We start from the raw sequence: 24,969 nt of genomic DNA, 5'->3' as shown, positions 1-24,969 counted from the left end.
GATGTCTTTCATATAACAACCTAAATGTATGTGAGTGGGGACGAAGCCTATACTGAACCGATATATTATGTAACCTATAAATAAGTTGCAAAGGTAGGAAAAGGTCAAAACCTCAAGTGAATTCTAAGCCTGCAGTATAAAACCAAAGTTGGAATTCAAAAGTCAGTTTCCTTGATTCCAAGTCCCTATGCTTCCCTTTGGTCAGCACAGCCTTGCATGGTGAGGATTTCCATCTATGTCATGTGAAAATCCCTTCTTCCTTCTTTCCTTCCTTCCTTCTTTCCTTCCTTCCTTCCTTCCTTCCTTCCTTCCTTCCTTCCTTCCTTCCTTCCTTCCTTCCTTTCTTTCTCCCTTCTTTTCTGTCTTTTTTTGTTTGAAATTTTGAAACATCTTAGAAAGATATTGGTCTTTGTGTTCTCTCTCTCTCTCTCTCTCTCTCTCTGTGTGCGTGTGTGTGTGAGAAAGAGAGAGAGAGAGAGATCATTACAATAGTATCCTTTATTTCCTGTTTTTAGCTAGAGCACAGCTAAAAGTAACTTACATTTCAAGCCAGTGATGGTGTGTGTTATGGTGGGGAAGACTGACAACGTACAATAACAATATGCAGAAAGGTCCATTCTGGTAAAACAAGAAGCCCTGGCCCTGGCTGAAGCCATCAGCAACATCAGCCCACATACATCCGTCTCATCCAGTCTCTCATTTCATCTTGCTCATCTGTTCTGATTGAACACTGTCATTTTTTGAATGGCTTGTTATCATCATCTTTATGAGTTAATGGCAAGTGAATACCCTGAGGATACCACTCATGAATACAAAGTCTCTTTTATTCTACCTAGGAGGCATATAATGCTGCCGAATAATAATAACCCACCAGAGATTAGAATTTAAGATTTGATTCTCCTCAATGTATTTATTATCTGAAGGCGAAAAATAGGAAAGGGAAGATAGAACAAGGAAGCGATTTAGAGGAAGTGGCCGATAGTGACTGCCTATTATCCATCTGGTGCAGAGCCTTTTAATCAGATTCACTTTCAATTTATGGACTCCCAGTAAGTGAGCAAAATTATACTGCAATTCAAATTATCCATCACCATTAGAAATGGTTAGGACAGTATTGGGGCATTATAGTCTTTGTGTTTCTAGATTCATGGACAGGAAGTAGGCCATGTGCACCATTTTAGAGGTAATTTATTACCATGGATAATCCTATATGTTTGAAAAGTAGCAAATGAATACCTAATTGACAAGACTTATGGGATGGAGAGGAGTGAAGTTAACATTTATAAGTTAGATGCTGTGCTGATTAATTATGTACAGTTGTGGGTGGTGACTTATTTTTCTCAAATAATGAATCCTCCATGTTAGAATCAATCAAGAGATAGGAAGGCCTGAGCCTATACTACTGGATTTGATAGGCAAAAGATGATGAGAGAATGACTGACAAATAAATGAGATTTTGCCCCAATAGTTGCCTTTTACCTGCCTGTATCATTTTCCACACTAATGGTGTAGAGTGTCAATTCTTTATGCTTCCTTGTTGATGTTGTCCCTAGTTCTCCCAGGAGGAAATGGACATGGTCTGTGTGTTCTTTTGCATTCCTCTATAATAAAAAAAATAGGGGATAATTCTCATGGTTTGTTTCCATGACCATACTGGATGATCCTTAAGTACAAGGAACAGGTTTCACTCATCTATATATCCTCAGATGGAGCACAGTGCCTGACATACATTTGGGATTCTGTTTCTGGGATGAGATGTGAGCTAACAGTTTATTATGTCATTTACCAGTGCATTCTAATCTGCAGCTATTCTGAAACCATTGGGTTAAGGTTTCTGCGATGAGATTGAATTTCTAAATGAAAAGTTTTTAAGCATCTAGAAGTACCAATGAAGTATGTTTTCAACAATACCATCATCATTCCAGTGATAATTCTGCAGGCTCAAAGCTGGTTGATGTAGACATTAAAACCAATGAGAAGCCAGGGATTGTTGACACTGTGTGCTAAGAAGGATTGTTTATGCATAGACATCATTGGGGATTTGCTGATTCCATTTATGTATTTTTGTATATATGCTTCAAAAAAGGCTTATTAATTGAAAGAAGATATTTTATTTCATTTTAAGATAATGAACTTTATCTAGAGATCTCAGTTTTTAATATTCTTAGTCTCTGGACTTTAGGATATATTAACTTTGTATTAGCCTTTGTGAAGCATGATTAAATAAAATCTTAGGTTCAGAAATTGGAGTTCAATCTAAGATCCAAAAAGCAAAATAGCCAGCCACTGGCTCTTACCTCGACCTCAGTCTGAAATGCCTATCCTGCCTCATGGAATCTCAGAAAGGGACTGCATGTGAGCTGTCTCGCCCTGTCTTATATTCCTCTCTAAGCCAAGATTAAAGGCAAGCACTACGTGATTTCTATGGCAACTAGTGTGCCTACTGGGATTAAAGGTGTGTGTTACCATAACCTGGTCTATAAGGCTGATCGGTGGGACTGTTTACTTTCAGATCTTCAGGCAGTCTTTATTAAAATACAGTTAAAATGCCACTACATTTCCTCTTTTTGTCTAAAAAAAATAAAGAAGGCTATAGCTAATATAAGAAAACTATATACAATAAGTACAATGACTATATACATTATATACAGGCAATAAATACATCAACAAAGTCTAGACCATTTGCATTTGACAAATTCAGAGAAAATATTTCAAATATATCCTTTTTTGGTGAGTCCAAAATCTTAGACCTAATTAACTTTCTATTATTACTTGCTTTATGTGTCTGGTAAACTATAACTATAGCTATCTAATCTTCAACTCACTCAGAGACCTAAGAAGAAAATAATATTAACTGAGTAAGCAGGAAGTGCAAGCAAGCGAATTAAAAAAAAAAAAGTGAGTAATGACAGAAACAACTGGCTGCCTGGACAGTCATCCAAAGTTCCTCTGCAATTTGGGGACATCCATCTTTGGCCTATAGGCCTAGCATATCTAGCAGACTTTTCTGTAAAACAGGATATTTTGGATCCTGCTTGTCTACTTAGGACAGCAAACTGTCTACTGTAGGAATTCCTTAAAGGCAGGTAGCCTTTAACTTACCTGCCCCCTTGGGCGTGGCTTCTTATACTATTTATGCTGATGTAAAGTGTGTGTCCGGCCTCTCTCTTCTGGCTGCAGCTTTTGGTTGCTGTCCCCCGTTCCAGCAGAGCATTGTGATCAGTGAGTCTACCCCTAAAGAAATAACCATCTATTATACTAAATTCTGAGCTTGTGTGGGATTTCTTCTAAGCTTCCTTCATCTGATGCCCCATGTGGATTCAGACTCCACACCTAGCAGGTGGACAGCCTAAAGGCCTAACCAGTTCACAGCCTAGAAGGTCTCCCAACAATGCCCATATTGCTTGCTTTTACCTAAGTGTTTGTTTGTTTGTTTTGTAAAACACCTGTCACAGCAGAGCTAACTTCATGTGGTGACTTTGGAAATTTTCCAAGCTTGCGAATATCCCCTTCCCCACTGCCATGTTCCTTGCCACATGGCAACTTATGCAGCTTCCGGTTTGTGCTCCTTGCCCGTGAGTTCTATGCTTCTTGCTCTGTGTATGCAATTGATTTAATTGCCTTTAATTTGTCAAGCAAAGCATATTTCTCAGTATTTAACCAGTATCAAGGTGGGAAGCTAAAGTGGCTCAGGACCCTTTGTGTTGCCACCGGTTTCATTGCTGCTAGTCACGACTCTGCAACCACAACAACTGCTGGACATTAAAGATTATTACACCTACAACAATTTACCAGGTCTCATAAGAGGTAATTAATAAATTAATAAGCTTGAAAGTTATATAATGGCAGACTACATTAACATTGAAACTTTTAGTAACTTTTTTGCTAATACTATGGATTATGTTCTACAAGGCTTATATGGATATGGTGATACATCCATTTATTGGACATTGGGACTTATTTTTTTTCTTCATATTATATCCTTAAGAAAATGGTTTGATAACAGAGCCAAGAATTAGGCACTTTTAGAAATGATACAGCCTTTACAGACTAATAATGAACAGCTAGCTGACAGGATTAATACCAATAAAAATCAAAAGTTACCTGAAAAAATTAATACTATTGAGAAGGGCAACATTAATTTGACAGACAAAATTGAATCCATGACTAAGGGTACTGAGAAATTATCTGAAAGAATTCACACTGTTGAATTTGACAATCAAAATTTGTTTAAAAGTTATGATAGGTTAGCAGATAGAGTATCTCTCCAGGATGGCAATCTGCACACTATCCAAATAACGTCTAAGGATGAAGTGTTATATTTAAATAAAAAACTTCAGACCTTGGAATCACATGTGCAGAATGAGGACCCGAGGCTAGGTGCCTCAATGAAATCACTAGAAATATATACAGGCCAGGAGACTCAGGTTTTACAAAAGACAGTGGAACAAAGATTTAAAATGAATAAGGAAGTTTTGGAGCTGATGAACAGGGAAAGAAGGCACAAGGACAGGATTCAACATCACAGTAGCTGCCAGAGATGACTTACATGCGGTTTTAGCTTCCTATCCTGTGATCTACTCTGACAAAGCATCAAGTTCTAAAGGCCCAAAAGGATCCAAAGAAGGTATGGATACCTATAGAAATGAATGATCTAAAAGAAATTAAGCAAGCTGTCATAACTTATGGCTTGCATTCTGCGTTTGTTAGAGAGATGGTAAAGACATGGACTTCTAGCATTAAGGTGACGCCACACAACTGACTTCAGTTAGTTTCAGTAGTTCTGGATGACGGGCCTCAACTGATGTTTAGATCTTATTTCAGAGAAGATGCTAAAGTTTTAGAACAGCAGGGAAAAGCAAAAAGACTTGAGACTTCCCAAGATCAATTTCTTGGTGAGGACACTTATGCTGATCCATAGGTTCAAGCACTTTACAGTGAATAATTGATCTTGAGCAGCTGGTACCCAAAACAGGTCTTAGAGTAGCTCTATTAGCATTATGACATGATGAAAATTGGTATAGATTCTTGTATATTGATACAAACTTAAATTATATTGTATATGTTCCTATTTTAATCTTCAATATTTGTATATCTAGGCAAAATTAGTTTGTCATATTGTATTCATGCATGCTTCTACCTCTGCTTAAAACATTTTTGTATATTGATACAATTTTGGGATATATTTATCATATTGCAACGCACATTTCTACCTCTGATAAATATACTTATAAATTGTCTACATTTTGAGGCCATTATCCTCTTTTGTTGCACAGTTGTTTAAAGATTGTTTAATATTCTAATATGAAGTCATAGTCTTTAAGTTACGTAGGTATTAAGAATTATAGATCAATAGTCATCTATCTTGTTATAGATAGACTAATCAGGTTCTTTAGATACATAGAGATTGTATTCTGCATCTATCTAGGTAATCTTCAACCACTTCAAAGAGCTGTAGAATATGACATTTAAATAACTTATGGTTCTGTTGAAGTGAGACATGATTGCTCTTGGCAGCACCGATCTATTCCCGTGAAAATGTTAAGCACCGAAGATCTACACTTGGAGCTTGTTTTCTTCTTGGCAAAACTGGCCTTTGGGTAAAGAACTGCCCATGCATTGACTAGTGACAAAATGCATGATGTCTGGACAGGACAAGCAGGATACAAGAAAAAAGACTGTCAAATCTTACTAAGACAGGGTAAGACAGTTTTGAAAAATTTCTTGCCTCTGAAAATGGTCTGTCAGTTACTCTAGCCCTTAGTCAAAGTTGATTGCCCCAACATTGAAAATGTGACTTTGGGTGATTACTCAGGTAGCTAGTTGTCTCTGTCACTGTTGTACATTTTGGAAGTTACTTGATTAATCTTCCTGCTTACTCAATTAATATCATTTCTTTTCTCAGGTCTTTGATGGGGTTGAAGATGAGATAGTTGTAGTTACTTTCCTCTCATGGCTTGTTCAAGTTATTTATTATATAAGACTTAAACTCCTTAGGGTAGGATAATTACTGAAACATTTATCATATGTTTCTTGCTTGATATTGTTTATGCTGGTTGTAATTCTAATTTTTATACCTGGTATTTGTTCTTATTGTATATAATTTTGCATTAGGCTTAGAACTCTTTTATTTAAATAAAGGGGAGGTGCTGTAGGTAATCTTACAGCCAGTAGCCTTTAAGTTACCTGCCCGCTAGGGCATGGCCTCTTATACTATAAATGCTGATATAAAATGTGCATTCACTCTCTTCTGGCTACTGGATTCGGTTTCTGTTCCCTGTTCATGCAGAGGACTCTGGTCTGCATAAGTCTACCCATAAGAAACAACCCTTTATTATTCTCATTTCTTAGCTAGTGTGGGATTTCTTTTTAGCATTCATCTTCATCAAAGAAAATTTAAGACTATGTCAAGTCCTTTCTTGAGTGCTCTGTGAGGCTGGATCATTTCAGTCAGCAGTCTTAAAGCTGTTCTAGATGTAGAAGTCAGAGACAACTGCAACAAATGTACTCTGAAATGTGAGGTCATCTGGGTCATTCATTCCCACTGGAGATTTTTTAGGGTTCTTGCTCCATCAAACCTTATTTTTCTTAAGCCAAGAATGAGTCCACAGCCTCTCACTTCTTGTGGAAAGAAAAACAAAACCTCTTCTCCGAAGTAACATATTTTTGACTTCAATTTTAAAGTCAAGGCATTTTGATCAAACCTTATTTTTCATAAACCAGAATGAACCCACAGCCTCAAAAAAGTAAAAATCCCTTCTCCAAAGTGACATACCTTTTAGTTAAATTTTGAAGTCAAGGCATTTTCAAAATGTACAGGTTGGGTTAATCTAACAGCATTAATAACCAAATGTCTTTTAGTAGCTGTTGATCCTTTCTCAGTAGTCAAACAATTCAAAGACAACACAGTAACTTACAGTATCCATATTCTCTATGTATTTTCTATCTTTACATGAAAGCTAAACTTAGGTAAATGGGAGCTGGGAGTACTAGTTTTTCTCCTGAACCCAGGTGGCTAGATTTGGGTTCAGCTCCTAGAGCTGGAATTCCCATCCCAACTCTGACCAGGGAGGTGGCTAAAATATCTCAGGCAAATGACATTTCCTGAATTCATACCCCACAAAGTTTAGTGCCTAATGATGCATGAATAATAAAAACCAAATGATGTGCAAATAATAATATGGATATCACCAAAGTTAATAAAGATCCGGTTTGAAAAGAGAAACCTCTTGAGACAGAGAAATGATGGCTCATCCACAGAGGTGACAATCATATAGGTACTAAGGAAACTGTCATGGCCCATGGGTCCCAACAATAAAAAGCTGTTTTCCCTAACTGGACCAGTATGGAGGCACAAGAAATAACCAGACACAGTTTACACAGTCATAGCAGAAGGACATCTCAGGCTTTATCCATTCTGAAGAACTACACGTGTTTATTCTCCAAAACACCTCTTATCCCCCAGGTAAACCAAGGTGGATCCTCATTAATATTTTCTTTCTCGGGGATGTGGGGCTAGGGAAACACCTGCAACTTAATTCACCAGCTTTGGAAAACACCTCTCCCCAAGTGATCTACCTTTTAACAAAGGAGAAGGAGCCATACATCCCGGCCTTTGTTAGGTGGCTATCTTGCTTGTTTGGCAGGATTGCAGCTGCCTAGTGGTCAGTGAGCCAGCTTGTAAATTATTTATATGAAATATGGGCCCACAGGAAACCTCACAAGAGTTGGGCTTTGGATCTGTTCTTGTCTTTGCAAGAAAATACTCATCTTCAAAAAGTCAAGAGACCTTGGACATTTATATTCCTAAAAAAGAAAAAAATAGCTAGCTATACAGAAAGCAAAGAGAAATCTGACTTATGGTACTATATCCTATACAGGATAAAATTTCATTACCTGAACATATATGTATCTATTTCTCAGTAAGAAAGAGTGTAAATTACTGAAAAACCAAAGCAGGCTTTGGGGTTGGACAATGACTATCTGTCTCTAAATTCAAGCATGTTGTTAATATTAAAAAAAAATTCAGAGTTTCTGTTTCATATCAGGATCCATCTGGTATGGGGCAGAAAGAAGAAAGTATTTAGGGGAGATTTTACTTTTCTCCATAAATATTCTTGTCTCTATGATACCTTTCATTACATATATGTCTATATGTATAATGTTTATGTTTTCCACAATGAACAATAAATTTTCCTTCAGTGATCTTTGAGGTTTCCAGAAAGAAGATGGGACTCCACAACAATGATTCCACCTGGTTGTTATGACATCATGATGCTGATAGCCCTACTTTAAGATTGATTAGGGGTCCCACCTGCTCAAGATCCTTCCAACTGGGTTAGCCGAAATGGTACACCTTCTGACAACATTCTGGCAAGAACTTCAGATAAGAACTTCAGAAAAACCCTGTTGGTGGCTCAGAGACTATTTGAAATTTACCAGACAGTAATCTTGAAACTTAACCATCATTTTAGTTTTACAGGGTCCCATAAAAAGAACATTACCCCACATTGGGTGCCAAATGAAGTAGAATTAAATAAAAGCTCAGGATCAGAAATTGGGGTTAACTCTGAAGATCAGAAAAACAAAACAGCCAGCCCCTGACTCTTCCCTCAACCTCAGTCTGATATGGTGATCCTGCCTCCTACTCAGAAGGGGACTGCATGTGAACTGTCTTGCTCCATTTTATATTCCTCTCTAGGGCTGAGATTAAGGGCATGCATCACTGGGATTAAAGACATGCACAACCTGACATCTATGGCAGCTAGTGTGGCTACTAGGATTAAAGGTGTGGCTACTGGGATTAAAGGTGTGTGTTACCATAACCTGGTCTGTAAGGCTGACCAGTGGTACTGTTTTACTTTCAGATTTTCAGGCAGTCTTTGGTTATTAAAATGCAGTTGAAGTGCCACTGTGCCTTTGTACACTGATCTTTTGCAAGTGCAGAACTTTCTGCCTGGTTCCAGAACATTTTCCTGTGCTGTTTTATTTAATCTTTAAAGATGCTCTATTAGTTTGACATTATACTTCCCTCTTCGGTGTTTGAGGCTGTCAAATCTATAAGGATATCATTAACTTGATCAATGTCCCCTGGCTGGTAAGGAGAGATTGAATTCAAAGCTGAGAACCATTCTATTATATCATGTCTCTCTAAAATAGGTTTATGAGGAATGCTGGAATTTTCATATAATCTGAAGAAAGAATTATAAAACATTTTAGAAGAGCTTGTGGGGTATGAAAATATAATTCTTTGCAGTTGACTCTTATAAACACACTTGTTGCTTAAATATCTTAATGACCGAGTCATATGTCTCTGAAAACAGGTAACACCATTCATTTCTACAGCTTTCAGTGTCAACAGTATGCTGTGAGCTCCCAAATCTAGTCTGGCAAAGATGGAAGCTTCTGATTAGACATCTCCACCTGGATAACCCAGTAGAAGGTCAGCCTGGGTACATTGCAAACTGAGTTTCTTTTTTCCTTAAATTGCTTTTTTCAGGCTCCTGCCCCCTATTATCTAGTCATTCATGCAAGAAAACTAAACCTCACCCTAGGTAATCACCATTCTCTTTCTGTCAGGTCTGAGTTACTTTCACAATCCTCAGCTTCTTACTGTGTCTCTTTATTCTAGGATCGCTTCTCAAAGGAAGGTTCTCATTATCTTTCACATCAGGTACTGCGATATTTTCCCAGCTCGTCTTCTGATCTCTAGTTTAACCATTACAGAACCTGCCCTCTATTTTGATGACATGGCAATCTATTTAAAAACAGCATTCTACCACACAAGCTACTGCACACCAATAATAACACTTGAAGTAGAGGTTGAAGTAGAGGGACTGTGAGTTCCTGGACCTGAGATACATAAGCAAATTCTTATCCAAAATAAATAAATAAATAAAGATTGTTCTTTCCTTTTTTTGGAGAATATATTATAATTACACCATGTCTTCCTCTGAATTCTCCCATATGTTCCTCCTTGTTCTCTTTCAAATTCATAGGTTTTTAAAATTATGTTGCATGCATATATGTATTGGTAAATACATATATATCTCTAAGTATAATCTGCTTAGTATATATAATGATTCTTATATTTAAATTTTCAGATCTGGTTATTTATTTGTTGCTTAATTTTGGAATTTTAATTTCAATAGTACATTTCTCCCTTTCCTTTTCTCCCTCCAATATCTCCCATATAACACTCCCCACTATTCTTCAAATACATGGCCTCTTTTTTGTTAATTGCTATTGTATGTATGCACATATTTGTATATGCACATATATTCTCAAGTATAACTGGCTGAGTCCGTGTAATGTTAGTTATATGTATGTTTTCAGGGATGACTCTTTGCCACCGGACAATCATTTGTGTGATCTTCCCTGGGGAAGACCATCTCTCGTGCTTCCAGCTTTATTCAGTTGCCAGTTCTTCATATAGAGTTGAATTTTTGTGGGCTTCTCTCTCTGGAGTTCGTCATGTTCATTGGTGTCAGCCTTATTCAGCTCAGGTTTGGCTGTTCATATTGGTAAGACTTTATAAGAACAGCTCCTGATATTACTAGGAGACATGATCTTACAGAAAACTCCCTGATTCTCTGTTTCTTGCAATATTTCTGGCCCCTCTTCCACAATGGTCTTTGCATCTTAGGTGTGGAAGCATTTTATAAATACATTCATTGGGACTGACTTCGTAACTCTGCGTTTTGATAGGTTGTGGTTTTTTGGAGTGATCTCCATCTCCTGCAAAGAGAAGTTTCCTTGATGAGGGATATAAAGACAAATATTTATAGATTTTGCTTAGGTCTTATGCTGGTTTAATCAATCAGGGATTGTAGACTCTCCTCCAATAACCATGATTTCACTAGCACCAAGTAATTAACCAGGTTTACAGTACCAGGCATGGTATCCTTCTTGATGAGTGGGTCTTAAGACCAATTAGAGAGCAATTCATTATTTCCAGGTATATGTTCAACTACTGTATTTATAAAATTATTTTGACAGTTTTGTTCATTGTCATATTCCATAGGCATTATAGCTGGGTAGGACTGTGGGTTTCTTCCTGCCTTTGGAAGCTACATGGTGCCTTCTGGCACCATTAAAGGTCTCATTCAGATCAAGGGTTTCTGTGTCATGTTCTGAAGTATATTGTATCTTCAGCAACAGGGACTTAACATCTACATCTGGGTAGCCAAGGGCAGCAGCAGTAGACTGTGTATTTGGAGAGTCTCTTAGACAGCCCTGTTCAACAATTCAAAAGAGGGTTTCTTTGTCTGGTGTTGAGGTATTTGTTAGGTGGTCTTTGGCTCTTGAAGGGATCACTTGCTAAGAGCAGATTCTTTTTTATTGATTTTTTTTATTGAGATCTACATTTTTCTCTTCTCCCCTTCCTGCCTCTCCCATCTGCCCTTCAACCCTCCCCCAAGGTCCCCATGGTCCTAATTTAATCTGGAGAGCTTGTCTTTTTCTACTTCCTATGTAGATTAGATCTACATAAGTCTCTCTTAGTGTCCTAATTGTTGTCTAAGTTCTCTGGGATTGTGGTTTTTAGGCTGGTTTTCTTTACTTTATGTTTAAAAACCACCTATGAGTGAGTACATGTGATAATTGTCTTTCTGTGTCTGGATATTTTTAAATGACATTTTGACCTTATTTTTGTCTTGCTAGAAATTTGTGATAATTTCCTGTCTCATGAACTCTTTCTTTTGAGGCAGAGGGATGAAATTGTTAAAGAAAAATAGGAATATTCATATAAGATGATTTTTTTGATTACAAATAGCTAAACTTCCTGCTGCTGAATAAAAAGAAAAATGAATGTTTCATCAGAATATTATCATTTAGAGAATTAAGGAAAAGTTGAAAGTGTATAAGTCATGATTAAGTTTGGGAGTGTTGTAACTGAACAGTCAACTCTGCTATCTATATAGTCACTCTCCTCTGGGATCTGGGTGACCAGAGAGAATGCCTAGTTTACAATAGAGTAGGAAGCCCCTGAGATGTGGTGAAGATAAAGACCTGAGGCTAACAGTCTCCCTAGAACATCAGGACAGAAGTGGAGCAGACAAAGTCTCCAGGGAAACTACGAGCTGTGACATAAAACATGATAGCAAGAACAAAACAGAGCAAACTTTTTATTTTTAAAGCTCCCACTTCTTAGGACAGATATGTCATTCAGGGTACAGTTATGTGGGCCAACCAGTTTTGCAGCTGTGCTGTGTGTTATAATTCTATTCTTTAGTCTACAAATTGCATAGCAAACAGCCTACTTACTTTTCAACCCTCATGTGCAATATCACTTAGTGTTGTTTTTCTTATATCCACCAAAGGGATAGACAGAACACTCTCTTCGCCCTTATGAAAACATTTTAAATGCCCAGCAATAAAAGTTAAGGGGAGGTCACTGAAATGGATTCTTTACTTGTTTGCTTCTTGGCTATATTGGGATTGTCTTTAAGGATTAGCATCATTAATCCTTGTGCAGCATTATGTGGCAATGCATCAGGAACATGCTTGAAATTAACCTTTTTTCTATATTTATTGGGAGTCAGCCCTAGGGTTATTTGAACACTAGGCACACACTCTACTTGATGAGCTACATCCTTAATGCCCAACATTTTTTTTGAGGAAATCCGAGTGACTAATATTTACCTTCTTCAAAGTATTAGAACACTTGAAGTGTTGCGTATGTTTAGTTTGAGATAGCAAACCTATTTCTTCTTTTCAAGTGCTTCTTGTGAAATGAAGTATTAATTAAACATTTTCTCAGCTCTAGGATAAATTTCACTATTTTCTCCATTACTTCCATCCCAATACATTGAAATTCAAGTTGTGAAGTGAAACGTTCTGACTCATATGTGGAGCCTTGCTCTGCAGAGAGCGTTCCATTGGCCTTTTCTCCTCTGTTGTTTTTTTCTTTGCTATGTCGTTTGCCTTTATGCTGTTCCCTTCATTTTCTGTTTCATTTTGACTTTTGGGGGGAATTGTGATTATGAAATTTGAGTGACTGCTCCATAGTCCACAAGGAAACAAAAGTTAGCAATACTGTCTCTTTGGGAGATCAATCAACAAGAGTAGAATCCAGGAAGGAGGTAAAGCAAGGTTTCAGGGATTCTCTCTTCTTTCCAGGCTCAGAAGATGTCATATTGGTCTATTAGAAGTTTCTGTGTTGACAACCTAGCTTGTCTAAATATACAGTTTCACAAATTAAAATACCACATGCTCTGTGCTGCCGCATACATGGGGGAAGAAGAGGTTGAAAAAAACAAGAGGAAAGTGGTACCCACGTACCTGTAATGAGATATGAGGAAGCTATGAATAAGATTACTGAAAGCTTAGTTCTCAGCCAGTACCCTGAATTGTACTACAAGATCCTCTTTTGCATCTAGGGTCTATGAAGTTTTTAATATTTTTCTATTTTCATCAGCATTTTGTAATTAGATACTGAATCTGTATTAATGGTCATAATTCTGCAGGAGACTATCTTTTCATCCCTTGAACATTTTTATAACACAAGCAATCATTGAAACCTCACTATTTTTTCCTAAATCTCTACCTGTGCCACCTGCCTCCATCATATTCTTTCCTCCTCAAAGATCACTAGCTTGGAAAAGGATATGTAACATGTATTCTCTGATGTCATGGATGGAGGCCTGACTTCAGACAAGATTCTCAGACAGAAGAACAGATGGAGCAAAGAGATGTTCTCTGGGCCTCAATGTTTAGTTACCGATGAGTCAATGTTTGAGGAAAGATCCCTTCACTTGCAAATCTCTAGATGTCTTTCCAATCCACCCAGTCTTCATCAACTCAGGAGCCATCCTAGATCTCTTGTCAAGATAAAGGTGAAGCCCAGAATGCTGAAGTGAGTTCACATTTCCCATATTCCCTTACTGAAAACACTTCCAATCAGTTGAAAGTGTTTACCTAATAAACCAATCCTGATAGAATTTAAGCCACTTAGGTCTTTTATTTTATCAGGTCCACCTTTCTGTTCTATCACTCTGTCTGTCTCATAACACTTTGTTCCACATTGAAAAAAACCCCACCAATTTCTGACGCAAACACAGACAAGGACAGGTGGTTCTCCTTCCATATACACGGCATTTCATCAGTCACTTTCACGGTGAGGCCACTTGTTGGAGGTCTATTTGCTGGAACTTCACAGAAGCCCAAAGTGAAAATATGCATGTTTCAGATTCTTTCTTTCTACTCTAGGTTGCTTAGCACTGTCGCTATCCACTGCCCACTAAACAAAGGCAACAGCCTCTCCACAGCCAGGACAACGATAATGTTCTCAGACATTCCCTAACTCCTACAAATCTTCATAACATTGGTCTAGGTAAACATTTAACAGCATAGTCTATGTTTTATTCATATGTAGGATATATATATCCTACACACACACACATACATACATACACACACACACACACACACACACACACACATATATATATATATATATATATATATATATATATATATATATATGAGGCATGAATGTAGAATAGAGACAGCCTGGGGAGATGAAAGTGACCAATGAAAAGGGGAGAGGAGAAAACACAGGGTATCAGTATCAAGAAATCTGGTATGGTGTAAACTAACAGTCTTCAGGACCCATTTTCACCCGACCCATTTTCAAGCATATTTTACAGGTCACTCCTGCTGTCTGGGCCAAGATCAACCTACAGAGGATTCTCCAGATAATACCATCATTTGGAGAATAAGCATTAATCAAGGCACATGATATTCATATATGCAGCTGTCATAATGAAACCCATTAATGTTGTAGAGAGTGGGCCGCTTTTTTGTCCCGGCTGCCCTGCTAGCTTACACCTGAAACAACCACATGGAAACTGTATTAATTAAAATACTGCTTGGCCATTAGCTCTGACTTCTTATTGGCTAACTCTTACATATTAGCTTAACCTATCTCCAATAATCTGTGTATCGCCACATGACAGTGGTTTACCGGAGATTCTAACTGGCAGCTGTCTCCGGGGAAGGATCCATGGCTTCTCTCTGACTCTGTCCTTCTTCCCAGCATTCAGTTCTATCTTCTCTGTCTAATAAAGTTCTGCCCTATCAGGCCCAAAGCAGTTTCTTTATTCATTAACCAATGAAAGCAACACATGAACAAAAGAACTTCCTATACCACATTAATAAAAATTTTATGGATTAAATATTGTGGGAGAATTTATTTTTTTTCAAAGTTTATTAAATTATAAAAGTTTCCATTTCCGCCCCTCCTCCCAACACCCTCCCACTCCCCCCACTCCCTCTCCTCCTCCCTCTCCATCCCTAAGAGCAATCAGGGTTTCCTGCCCTGTGGGAAGTTCAAGTTCCTCCCCCTCCCTCCAGGTCCAGTAAGGTGAGTATCCAAACAGACTGGATCCCAAAAATTCAGTATATGCAGAGGAAACAAGTCCCAGTGTCATTGTCAATGGCTTTTCAGAAAGACTCCGGGCCACATTCAGAGAATCTGGCCACATTCAGAGAATCTGGTTGGATCACGTGCTCGTTCAGTCCCAGTCCAACTGGTCTTGGTGAACTCTCCTTAGATCAGTCCCCTTGTATCAGTGGGTGATCGAACCCCTCGCGGTCCTGATTTCCTTTTTCATGTTCTTCCTCCTTCTGCTCCTCATTTGGACCTTGGGGGAGAATTTAAATCTTTGTTAAAACAAAAGGAAAATAAATAGGAAAGACACAAACAAATGTTTCTTGAAAGAATACAAATAAATGACCAATAAATATAGAAAACATGGTTAAAGTTATAAATTATTACATAAATAAAAGGTATAATCATGAGTGGTTGCTGCAGTTTGAATGCAATTTGTTCCTATAATCTCATAGGGATTAACACTATTAGGAGGTATGGATATGTTGGAAAATATATGGCCTTGTTGGAGGAAGCATGTCACTGTGGGGGCTGGCTTTGAGGGTTCCAATGCTCAAGATACTACCCAGTCTCTCAGTTGATTGTCTATTGCTTGCAAGATGTAGGACTCTCAGCTATTTCTCCAGGACCACATCTGCCTGCCTGCTGCCATGCTTCCTGCCCTGATGATAATGAACTGTACCTCTGAAACTCTAAGGGAGCCACCCCAGCTAAATGTTTTTTTTTTTATAAGAGTTGCCATGGTCATGATGTCTTTTCACAGTGGTAGAAACCCTAACTAAGACCGAAGTTGGTACCAGGGACGAGGATATTGCTGTGGTAGGCCTGATCATGTTTTTGTTTGGAGAAACATGGACTTTGGGACTGTGGATTATAAAAGCAGTTGAACATTTTAAGTGCTGCTTAGTGGACCATACTAGTGGGAACTTGAAAGACAGTGGTTTTGAGTGTGATTTGACGAACTGTGGGGTGCTCACTCAAGAAGCTTCAGAGGGAAAAAGTTTTAGTATACTGCCGAGAGATTGTTATTGTGATATTTTGGTGAAGAGAGTGGCTGCTTTTTGCCCTTGTCCAAAGAGTCTGCCTAGAGTTTTAGATTAATTCCATTAGAAGAAGAAATCTCAAAACAGCCTAGCACAGACTCTGTCATATGGTTACTAGTGTGCATGCTTAAAACATTTATAATAAGAAGGAGTAAGCTGAGGAGGGCAAATTACAAAATGTAAATTTTGAGGAGAAAAAGAACACCAGGAAGTGGAATGGAGCTAAATTCTGTGTTCAAGGAGATAAATGGATTGAGAAACGGAATAAAGAGAGGGGTGAGATCAGGGCAAGCTCCCACCTGACTAAGTTTCCAACTCGTGGGAAGAAACTAAAGAAAAGCTAAGAATCATGGGTGGTGGGCACACCTTTTATCCCAGCACTGAGAATGCAGAGGCTGGAAGGTCTCTGAGTCTGAGGCCAGCCTGATCCAGATATCCAATTTCTGGACAGCCAAGCTTGGCAGTGAAGGACAAAATGCTGGTGAAGATGTAATTGAATAGGGGCCATATTAAGCAGCCTTATTAAGCAGCAGATCTTGGCAGTTTCGGTCATGTGGTTCTGGTTTAGAGTTAAAAATAAAAAACAGTGAAATAAGTGTGTTGCAGTCAACAAAACTGAATGGAATTGGAGATCTAAAGAGATTTATGAAGATTCAGAGTTTGGAGTTTCCCCAGCTAATTTTTGGTTTTGCTTTGTTCCAATATTTCCTCACTATGCTCCCTTTTCTATATTTGGAATTGTAATGTATATACTGTGCCATTATATATCAGAAGTATGTGATCTGTATTTTGTTTTTGATTACAGTTAAGAGATTGCATGAGTCTCAGAAGAGACTTTGAATATTGGGATTTTAAACATAGTTGATACTGCAGACTATGGAGACTTTTGAAGTTGGACTAAATGTGTTTTGCATTATAATATCGTTAGAAGATTATATGGGCCAGAGAGTAGAATGTGGCAGTTTGAATGTAATTGGCTTCTATAATCTCATAGAGGTTGGCACTATTAGGAGGTATGGCTTTGATAGAGCATGTATGGGTTTTTTTGGAGAAAGTGTGTCACTTTGGGGTAGGCTTTGAAGTTTCTTATGCTTAGAATACTGTGCAGTGTCTCAGTGGATTTTCTACTGTTTTCTAGATGTTTGATTCTCAGCTGTTTCTCCACTACCACATTTTCTTGCCTGTCACATGCTCCCTACCATGATGATAATGGATAATGGACTGAACCTCTGAAACTTTAAACAAGCCATCCCAATTCAACGTTTTCTTTATAAAAGTTACTATGGTCATTGTGTCTTTTCACAGCAATAGAAATCCTAATTAAGGCAGTGATCAACTCATATCTGCTAGGATGGTTACAATCAAAAGAAAAAAATTAGCAAATATTCATGTAGTTATGGAGAAAAGGAAATTGTATGCTTTGGTAGTAATGCAAACAAAATGGAGAAAAACAATATGGAGATCCTTCAACATAAAAATAAAACGCAACTGTTAGAGTATCTGCCTTGATTTGAAGTGTGTGTGTGTGTGTGTGTGTGTGTGTGTGTGTGTGTGGTATGTATAAAAAGATTGTGGGTATATTCACAAAAGAAATTAAATTGGTATGATGAAGAGATATCAATATTTAGAATTAGCAAGTGTAAAGATGAGGAACACTGAGAGAACTAATTTCTCATTCCAAACTTCTGTTCTGTGGTAGGAGTAGTAGTTGCATAGTTTTCTTCTTCTTCTTCTTCTTCTTCTTCTTCTTCTTCTTCTTCTTCTTCTTCTTCTTCTTCTTCTTCTTCTTCTTCTTCTTCTTCTGTGAGGCATGTTCTCATATGTCCCAGATTATGTAGCTCATGATAGTCTTAAACTCCTGATGCAAAAGCCTATCTCCTGAGTTCTGAGTATCACCACACTTGGGTGATTGGGTTCTAGTGATAGTACCAAGGAGCTCATACAAGGTAGGAAAGTTTGTTGACTCAGCACAAGGCAAAAAGGTGGAATCACCAGCTACTGGTCAGGAAGTAGCATGGGAGATAAACCAGTGATACCAAGATAGTAAAGAATCTTTTAAACATATGGGAAGAATTACACTTGTTTTAACCCAGAGAGTTGACTACCTAAAGGAAGTGACATAATGAGGAAGAGGTTGAGGAGAATAAAAGGCAGAACAAGGTCTGGGAATGCAGGTGAGGGGTCTAAGTTAGGAACTAGACACAGAGAAGAAGAACACTTGAATTATAGGGAAATAATTGAGAGATATATAAGTTAATAGTGATTCATAGGCCCTAGAACCTTGCTTGGGGATGCAAGTCCACGTTTCTGCCTTCTAAGGGAGATCCTTCTCAACAGTCCACTTGGCCACGCTTGCTGAATCATTACCTGCTGGTTATTTATCCCACATCCAAAGGCAGTTACTGTAGTTAATGAATAAATAAAGCCTGGCAAGATCTGTTGCAAACACATAACTTCACAGAATACCAGACATCTCAACCTCTGAGTGTCCCCTATAGCTCCCTCCCCCACAGTTGCTTAGCAGGCAGATCTGACATTCCTTGGCTGCAAATGCTTCTCAGAATGTGCAGTTTCTCACTGATGCTAGGTAGCAGGGAGAAGTAAGGTCAAACTCAGAGTACTCTTGCTGAATAGGGCTTTGGCAAGCCTAAAAATTAAAATGCTTGTGGTAGGTAAATGAGGTGCAGATGGGAAATGAAGCCAGTGCATGAATGTATAATTCACTGGAGCTGCTGTCAATGGGATTCTTCTTAGCAAGTGATACTGGGAGAGATTGGATTTAGTCACTTTTCAAGTAGGTAAAATGACTAATTGTATTGTTGACTTTTCTGCATGTCGCTATACTTTGGGACATGCATATACTAGAAATTTTCTTAGATTTAGACACCTAGAATTTGAGGGACAAGTAATATCCCATGTAGCGTTTATACTTAAGATTTTAGATGGATTGCTTTTTTTGATGATAATACGTTGTAACATTGTATAAAATATGCATTTTGACTTTAGATAAATTATAGCAGTCTATTTCTAACACTTATATTATCTTGTGCAAACACCGAAAGTTTTTATTAATGTTTAACCATAAGAAGCTCAAGTAAAGAATCTGTCTCAAGGTCCAGGCTGAGGTGTTCTGATGATTAGAGATCAGACTTCAAGGAAAAAAAAAAAAACCCTAAGACTGGAACCAGAGATAGCTGAAAGTGGAAGCTGAACCTTCGTCCAGAGAATGTGGACCAAATATAAGATCTTAATCTTCTCCTATCTGGTGGCAGAACTCTGCGCCGAGACCCATTCTTTATTGCAAAGAAAAGTGGATCCAGGACCATATGTCACTAGAAATCACACCATTTTTGAAGGTGCTCGGCACAAAAGGGCCATTTTCCGAGGGCAGTACTGTAGACTCTTCGGCTGTTGTGAAGACAGAGACGATTCCTGTGTCACTTCGTTCTATGAAGTCAATGCGATGTGCTACTGTGACAGCTTTTGTGAAAGGGAAAACCCTGATTGCTGTCCTGATTACAAGTCATTTTGCCGTGAAGAAAAAGAATGGCTTCCTCTCAAACAGCCTTTAGATCCAGAAGGTAGGTTTTGGGAATGTGTTTGAACATTTTCCTAGTCATCAGGTCTGACAGTTTTATCTTTCTTCCTCCTCTCCTCTCCTCTCCTCTCCTCTCCTCTCCTCTCCTCTCCTCTCCTCTCCTCTCCTCTCCTCTCCTCTCCTCTCCTCTCCTCTCCTCTCCTCTCCTCTCCTCTCCTCTCCTCTCCTCTCCTCTCATCCTATCCTCTCTTCTCTCTTCCTCTCCATTCTGTCCTTCAGTGGAATGAAAATGATTATTTTAACAAACTTTGTTGGCTTTTTAAAGTTTCTTTGGTTCAAATACAGGGCTTCTGTACCATACTGACACCACTGGGAAAGTTCTGGTCTGAGTGTAGTAAGTATGGATTTGGATTCTGTTTTGAACTTTCTTTCAACATACATGCTGTTTAAAACTTTCAGTTATGTACTCATTGTGACTCTCAAGCATTTGAGTGTAGCTTTCATAGAGAATTTTGTGAAATTTAAAATGCTGATCACTGGACATTCTCCCTATGTAACACTTTACTTATCATTTTGTCAGGCTCATGAACCTGTGGCATTAGAGGACATGGTATCAGCAATTACATTAAAACAAATTAAAGCAAAATAGAACTAGGCACAATCCTTACCTAGGGATGATAAATTCTTCAAGTATGTTTTTGTCTTGTTTCACCACTTTGGAAATTTTAAGTCTACTGGAGAGAGGGGTGTGAATGTGATCCAGCAGGTAGAATGCTCGCTTAGCTTGTGTGATGGCTTGGGTTTGATCACAAGCACCACACAAGCGGACATTGGTAGCACACTCCTGTTAGCCTAGCACTCTAGAGATAGAGGAAGGAGGATGCCATGTGCAAGGTGACCCTCAGCTACACAGTGAGACAGGACTGACTGAGCTGCATGACAGCCTATCTTTATTTTACTTTTATTTTCTTGTTTTCCAAGACAGGGTTTCTCTGTAGCTTTGGGGCCTGTCCTGGAACTCGTTCTTGTAGACCAGGCTGCTCTTGAACTCACAGAGATCGGCTTGCCTCTGTCTCCTGAGTGCTGGGATTAAAGGTGTGAGCTACCACCTCCAGGTTATGACAGCCTGTCTAAAATAAAAATCACTAAAGAGAAAGGAGGTTACATAGACTAGTCTTATGAGCGTCTGAGACTCAGATAGTAAATAGAAATGATGTGTTGGAAGGTAAGAAGAATATTGGTATTTGCTACCCAGATGCAATTATACGAGAATGGATATTAATTTTTCGGAAGTTGTTATAACAAAACCTGTACCCTATACACTTTCCTAGATTAAGATCTCATAGCACCAGATCTCTTCTTCAGAAGTCTTTGCTTAATTAGAGCTCTGTCACACAATTATAAACGGCTCTAGAACTTGGAGTCTCTAAACGACTAGAACTTATAGTTAGAAGGAACTTTAAGACCTTAATCTAATATGGAGATGGTATTGACAGCTTTTATTTTCATATTAAATTCATATTGTTTGTAAGTTTTAAAAATGTTTCTTTCAAAATATGTTTATCATTTCAAATTGTCCTCAGAATTTCCATTTAGTCCAGGTGTTAATTTTACCACCAGACTTCTCAGTAAATGTTTACTTTATTTTACAAAGTGGCAGATACTCTACTGTGTTTGAGATGTCTAATCTTCCTTCAATAATTCTTCACGTATCACTGTTGTGTCAGACAATGTGAAACATTAGTCAAATGTTATAAACATTAGTCAAATTTGATGGGAAGGGAAAAAATGTAGGAAATTTACTGAGAGGCTGTAAATAGTGATGTATTCTTTGGAGAAAAGAATGCTTCTATGGACTGAGGAAATAGCTTCAATAATTAAAGCACTTGCCTTGCAAGCCCAAACTTCTGTGTTGGACATCTAGGAACCACATAGAAAAACAGGAATGGTGGCATGTGTTTATGATCTCTTGACCAGAAAGGCAGGGGTAGCAAGATGTCAAGGTTCAGTGGCCAGCTGGTCAATTGTACATGTTCCACAACAGAGACAGACCCTATCTTAAAGGTAAGATGATAGTTCCCGAGGCATGACATTGAGGTTAAACGCTGATCCACACACACAGAGATATGCCCATTTCCATGTACACACACACACACACACACACACACACACACACACACACAAATTGAGAGCTGTGAGAATATTCACATGTTGGCAGCTTTATTGCCATCTGTCTCACTGGATGATGATTAAGCAAAAACATTCAAGCGGCCACATAACAAAGAAGGGGTTGAATTGGAGAAAAGTTTGCACAAGAATGTTACAGACCTGAGCTGTTTAGCAACAGGAAGGAAGCCATTATTTCTAGAGCGTCATGATGAGGGAAGGGTGGGGGACAGGAGAGGTGATTGTAAGTTATTGTATGTCAGATCATTTAGGTCATGTTGGGCATTTGGAATCACATTTGTTCACTAAAAGTTATCAAAAGATGCTACTTTGGAATGGGTACGAAGTGTCTCAGACATGCAGCCATGTAATCAAAGAGCTTCCCATTCTCCAAGGACTCTCACGCTCAGTTGGTGTCATCTTGAAGCTCTCGATAATCTTTAAATATCAGGCCTCAGTTCTAAGTTTTGAGTTTTTTCTTCAATTAACCTATGCTTCAGATTTTACACTGTATGAGTGGATGAGGAAACAAGTGGCATGGATAAGCCTTGCAATAATTAGAATCAGATGCTGTAAAAGCAGGAACTTTGAAAGACATAGTCTTATCCTAGAAGAACTCAGAAAAGGTCCTGATACCTGGGAGCCAGTATTTGTGAGAGGAATGTACTCAATCAACTAGAACCCAGGAAACAGAACTGAGACATAAGAAATGAATGGGGGAGGTCTGGAGAGATGGCTCAGTGATTGAGAGCTCTGCTCTTCCAGAGGATCTGGGGTTCAATTCCCAGCACCCACATGGCAGTTAACAGCTGTTTGTATTTCTAGTTCTAAGGGATCTGACATCCATGGCAAAATTCCAATGAACATAAAAATATATAAATAAATTTTAAAAAGAATAAAAAAAAGAGATGAATGGGTCATCTAGAGGATGAGTGAGCCAGCATCATTTCAGTGTTTTCAGAGATTGATGAGTTTGTAAGAAACTGCACAGTACAGGATCAGTAACTAGGCAGGAGGAAAAGAAAGATTAGGTAGGGACCCTGGGTACTATGGACTAGTGTTCAAGGTCTTATATTGCATACTGCCTATCTATAGATGTGTGTCTAGCCCCATAGACAGTAATTTTGCAAAGTGAAATACATTATTTCTCCTCTGTATCAACTCTGGATGCGGAGAATTGAGTTAATTAAAGTCTATTTAGGATACACTGTATCCTTATATGCCATCATAAACCATGTGGACTGATTTTATATATCTGAACTATGAATCTTAAACTTTCTCCTGTTAAAGACAATGCCGGTTTTTGCTGATGTCAGACCGCATGATGTCTAAAGGTCTGGATTTTTGTGCATGACTGGACCTCTGTCATGTCCCTTTCTTGTTATTTCCCTTCTGTTTTCTCTGTAATGAATGGGTACCTGCAACAATGGCAAAGTCTGAATCAGAGTCTCATGTAAAATTTCTCTTTCAAAACCAGTCTTAAAAAACTGATAATTTTGATAATTAAAAATTATCAAAAATTGGATATTTTTTGTGTGTCACAGAGGCATAAGTAGCATTCTTCCCTTTTTAGTGTGTATATTTGTAAAGGGTTCTCAAGGATGTGCTTTCAGAAGTTTTTGTCATAACCCATAGTAACAAAATTTATAGCAAAACTGGGTTACTATATACATTTATGAAAATTTTTAAAATTAATTGAACTTTGCCATTATTGCAAATCACCCCATTCTGCTTTACTTTATCTTATAAATAATAATGCTTTTTCTGGTCTCCATCTGCTAAAATAATCCATTTTTATTTAAATTACTCTTTTACAGTGTCATATTATCATGTACTTTTATCAGAGTTTCCTCCAGTTATCGTCTTATTTCCTTTCCCAACTCGCAGAACCTCTTCTTTCCGTCAGAATCACCTCCTGTTTTCATGTGTGTGGGCCCACTGTACTTAGTGGCTGTTGCCTTCAGGAGCCTGGGTGTAGATTACTTACAGGAGGAGGGGTTACTCACTAGAGGCTGTACAGCTCGGGGACTGTGACTCCTTATCCCAGGTAGACATTGAAGTCTGTAGCTCTCAGGGAGAACTGGAGTCTCATGTTTCCCTCCCTGCTTTGTGTCGGACTGTTAATGGGCCTTGAGCAGGTCTCATGCAAGTAGTCATTGTTTCTGTGAGTTTGTGGGTCCAACAGTCATGCCATGTCCAGTAGACAGCATATTACAGCGTTCCTCCCACCTCTGGTTCTTATATCTCCACTCCCTTCACATGTCTGTTCCTGAGACTGTGTGCCAATAAACAACAAACAACAGACAAACAAACAAAACACTGGGGTTCCTAGGACTGGCGCATGCAATCATTTAAGTTGAGCCCTGCTCCCTGGCTCTCAAGACTGTCTATTCCAGACTGTTAGTCCCAATCTGGCACTGTACACAAATTCATTTACCCAACATTTTAAATACCCAGTGTTGCAACCTTTCCTTAGAGGAGCAGTAGAAGCTGGCTTCTCCGTGATTACTGATGGGTCTGAGCTTCTCTCCCTTTCTCATATTGGACTTTCTTCCCATGATTTGCTTCCGACCAGTCACAGCTTCTCACTTTGCCTTACACATCTAGAACAGCGAGTTTACTTTCTCTTTTTTCTTTCTAGGAAGACAGGCTAGGCACTTAGTCCTTTAAAATAACTTACTTTTCACTCAAAACAAGTTAAGCCTAGGAGAATAATTGCTTAGGATTTCTAAATTTTATTTAAATTAAATTTATTTTTGAACCGACACAAAACAAACTATAAGCATTAAGGGTGCAGTGTGATGCTTTATACACGTATATATTGCATAGTA

The 24,969-nt window shown here is 38.3% G+C and overlaps 1 protein-coding gene across 3 annotated transcripts in view; it reads left to right on the top strand.

The window, feature by feature from the left end:
• Positions 1–19,544: 19,544 nt before the first annotated feature.
• The window catches only part of Tinag (tubulointerstitial nephritis antigen), a 101,282-nt gene continuing 95,857 nt past the window's right edge, over positions 19,545–24,969 (top strand). Inside the window, exon 1 of one of the 3 annotated variants that reach the window (XM_087905382.1) lies at positions 19,545–20,015. In XM_087905382.1, the coding sequence (XP_087761508.1) occupies positions 19,661–20,015 (355 nt within the window). In that variant the 5' untranslated portion in view covers positions 19,545–19,660. The remainder of the gene's footprint in view (positions 20,016–24,969) is intronic. The other 2 variants (XM_087905383.1, XM_048423994.3) reach the window with 2 other exon arrangements.

Source organism: Myodes glareolus, chromosome 4 (assembly GCF_982192425.1).
Source record: "Myodes glareolus chromosome 4, mMyoGla1.1, whole genome shotgun sequence".
Lineage (NCBI taxonomy): Eukaryota > Metazoa > Chordata > Mammalia > Rodentia > Cricetidae > Myodes > Myodes glareolus.
This window is presented reverse-complemented; position numbering and strand designations above follow the sequence as displayed.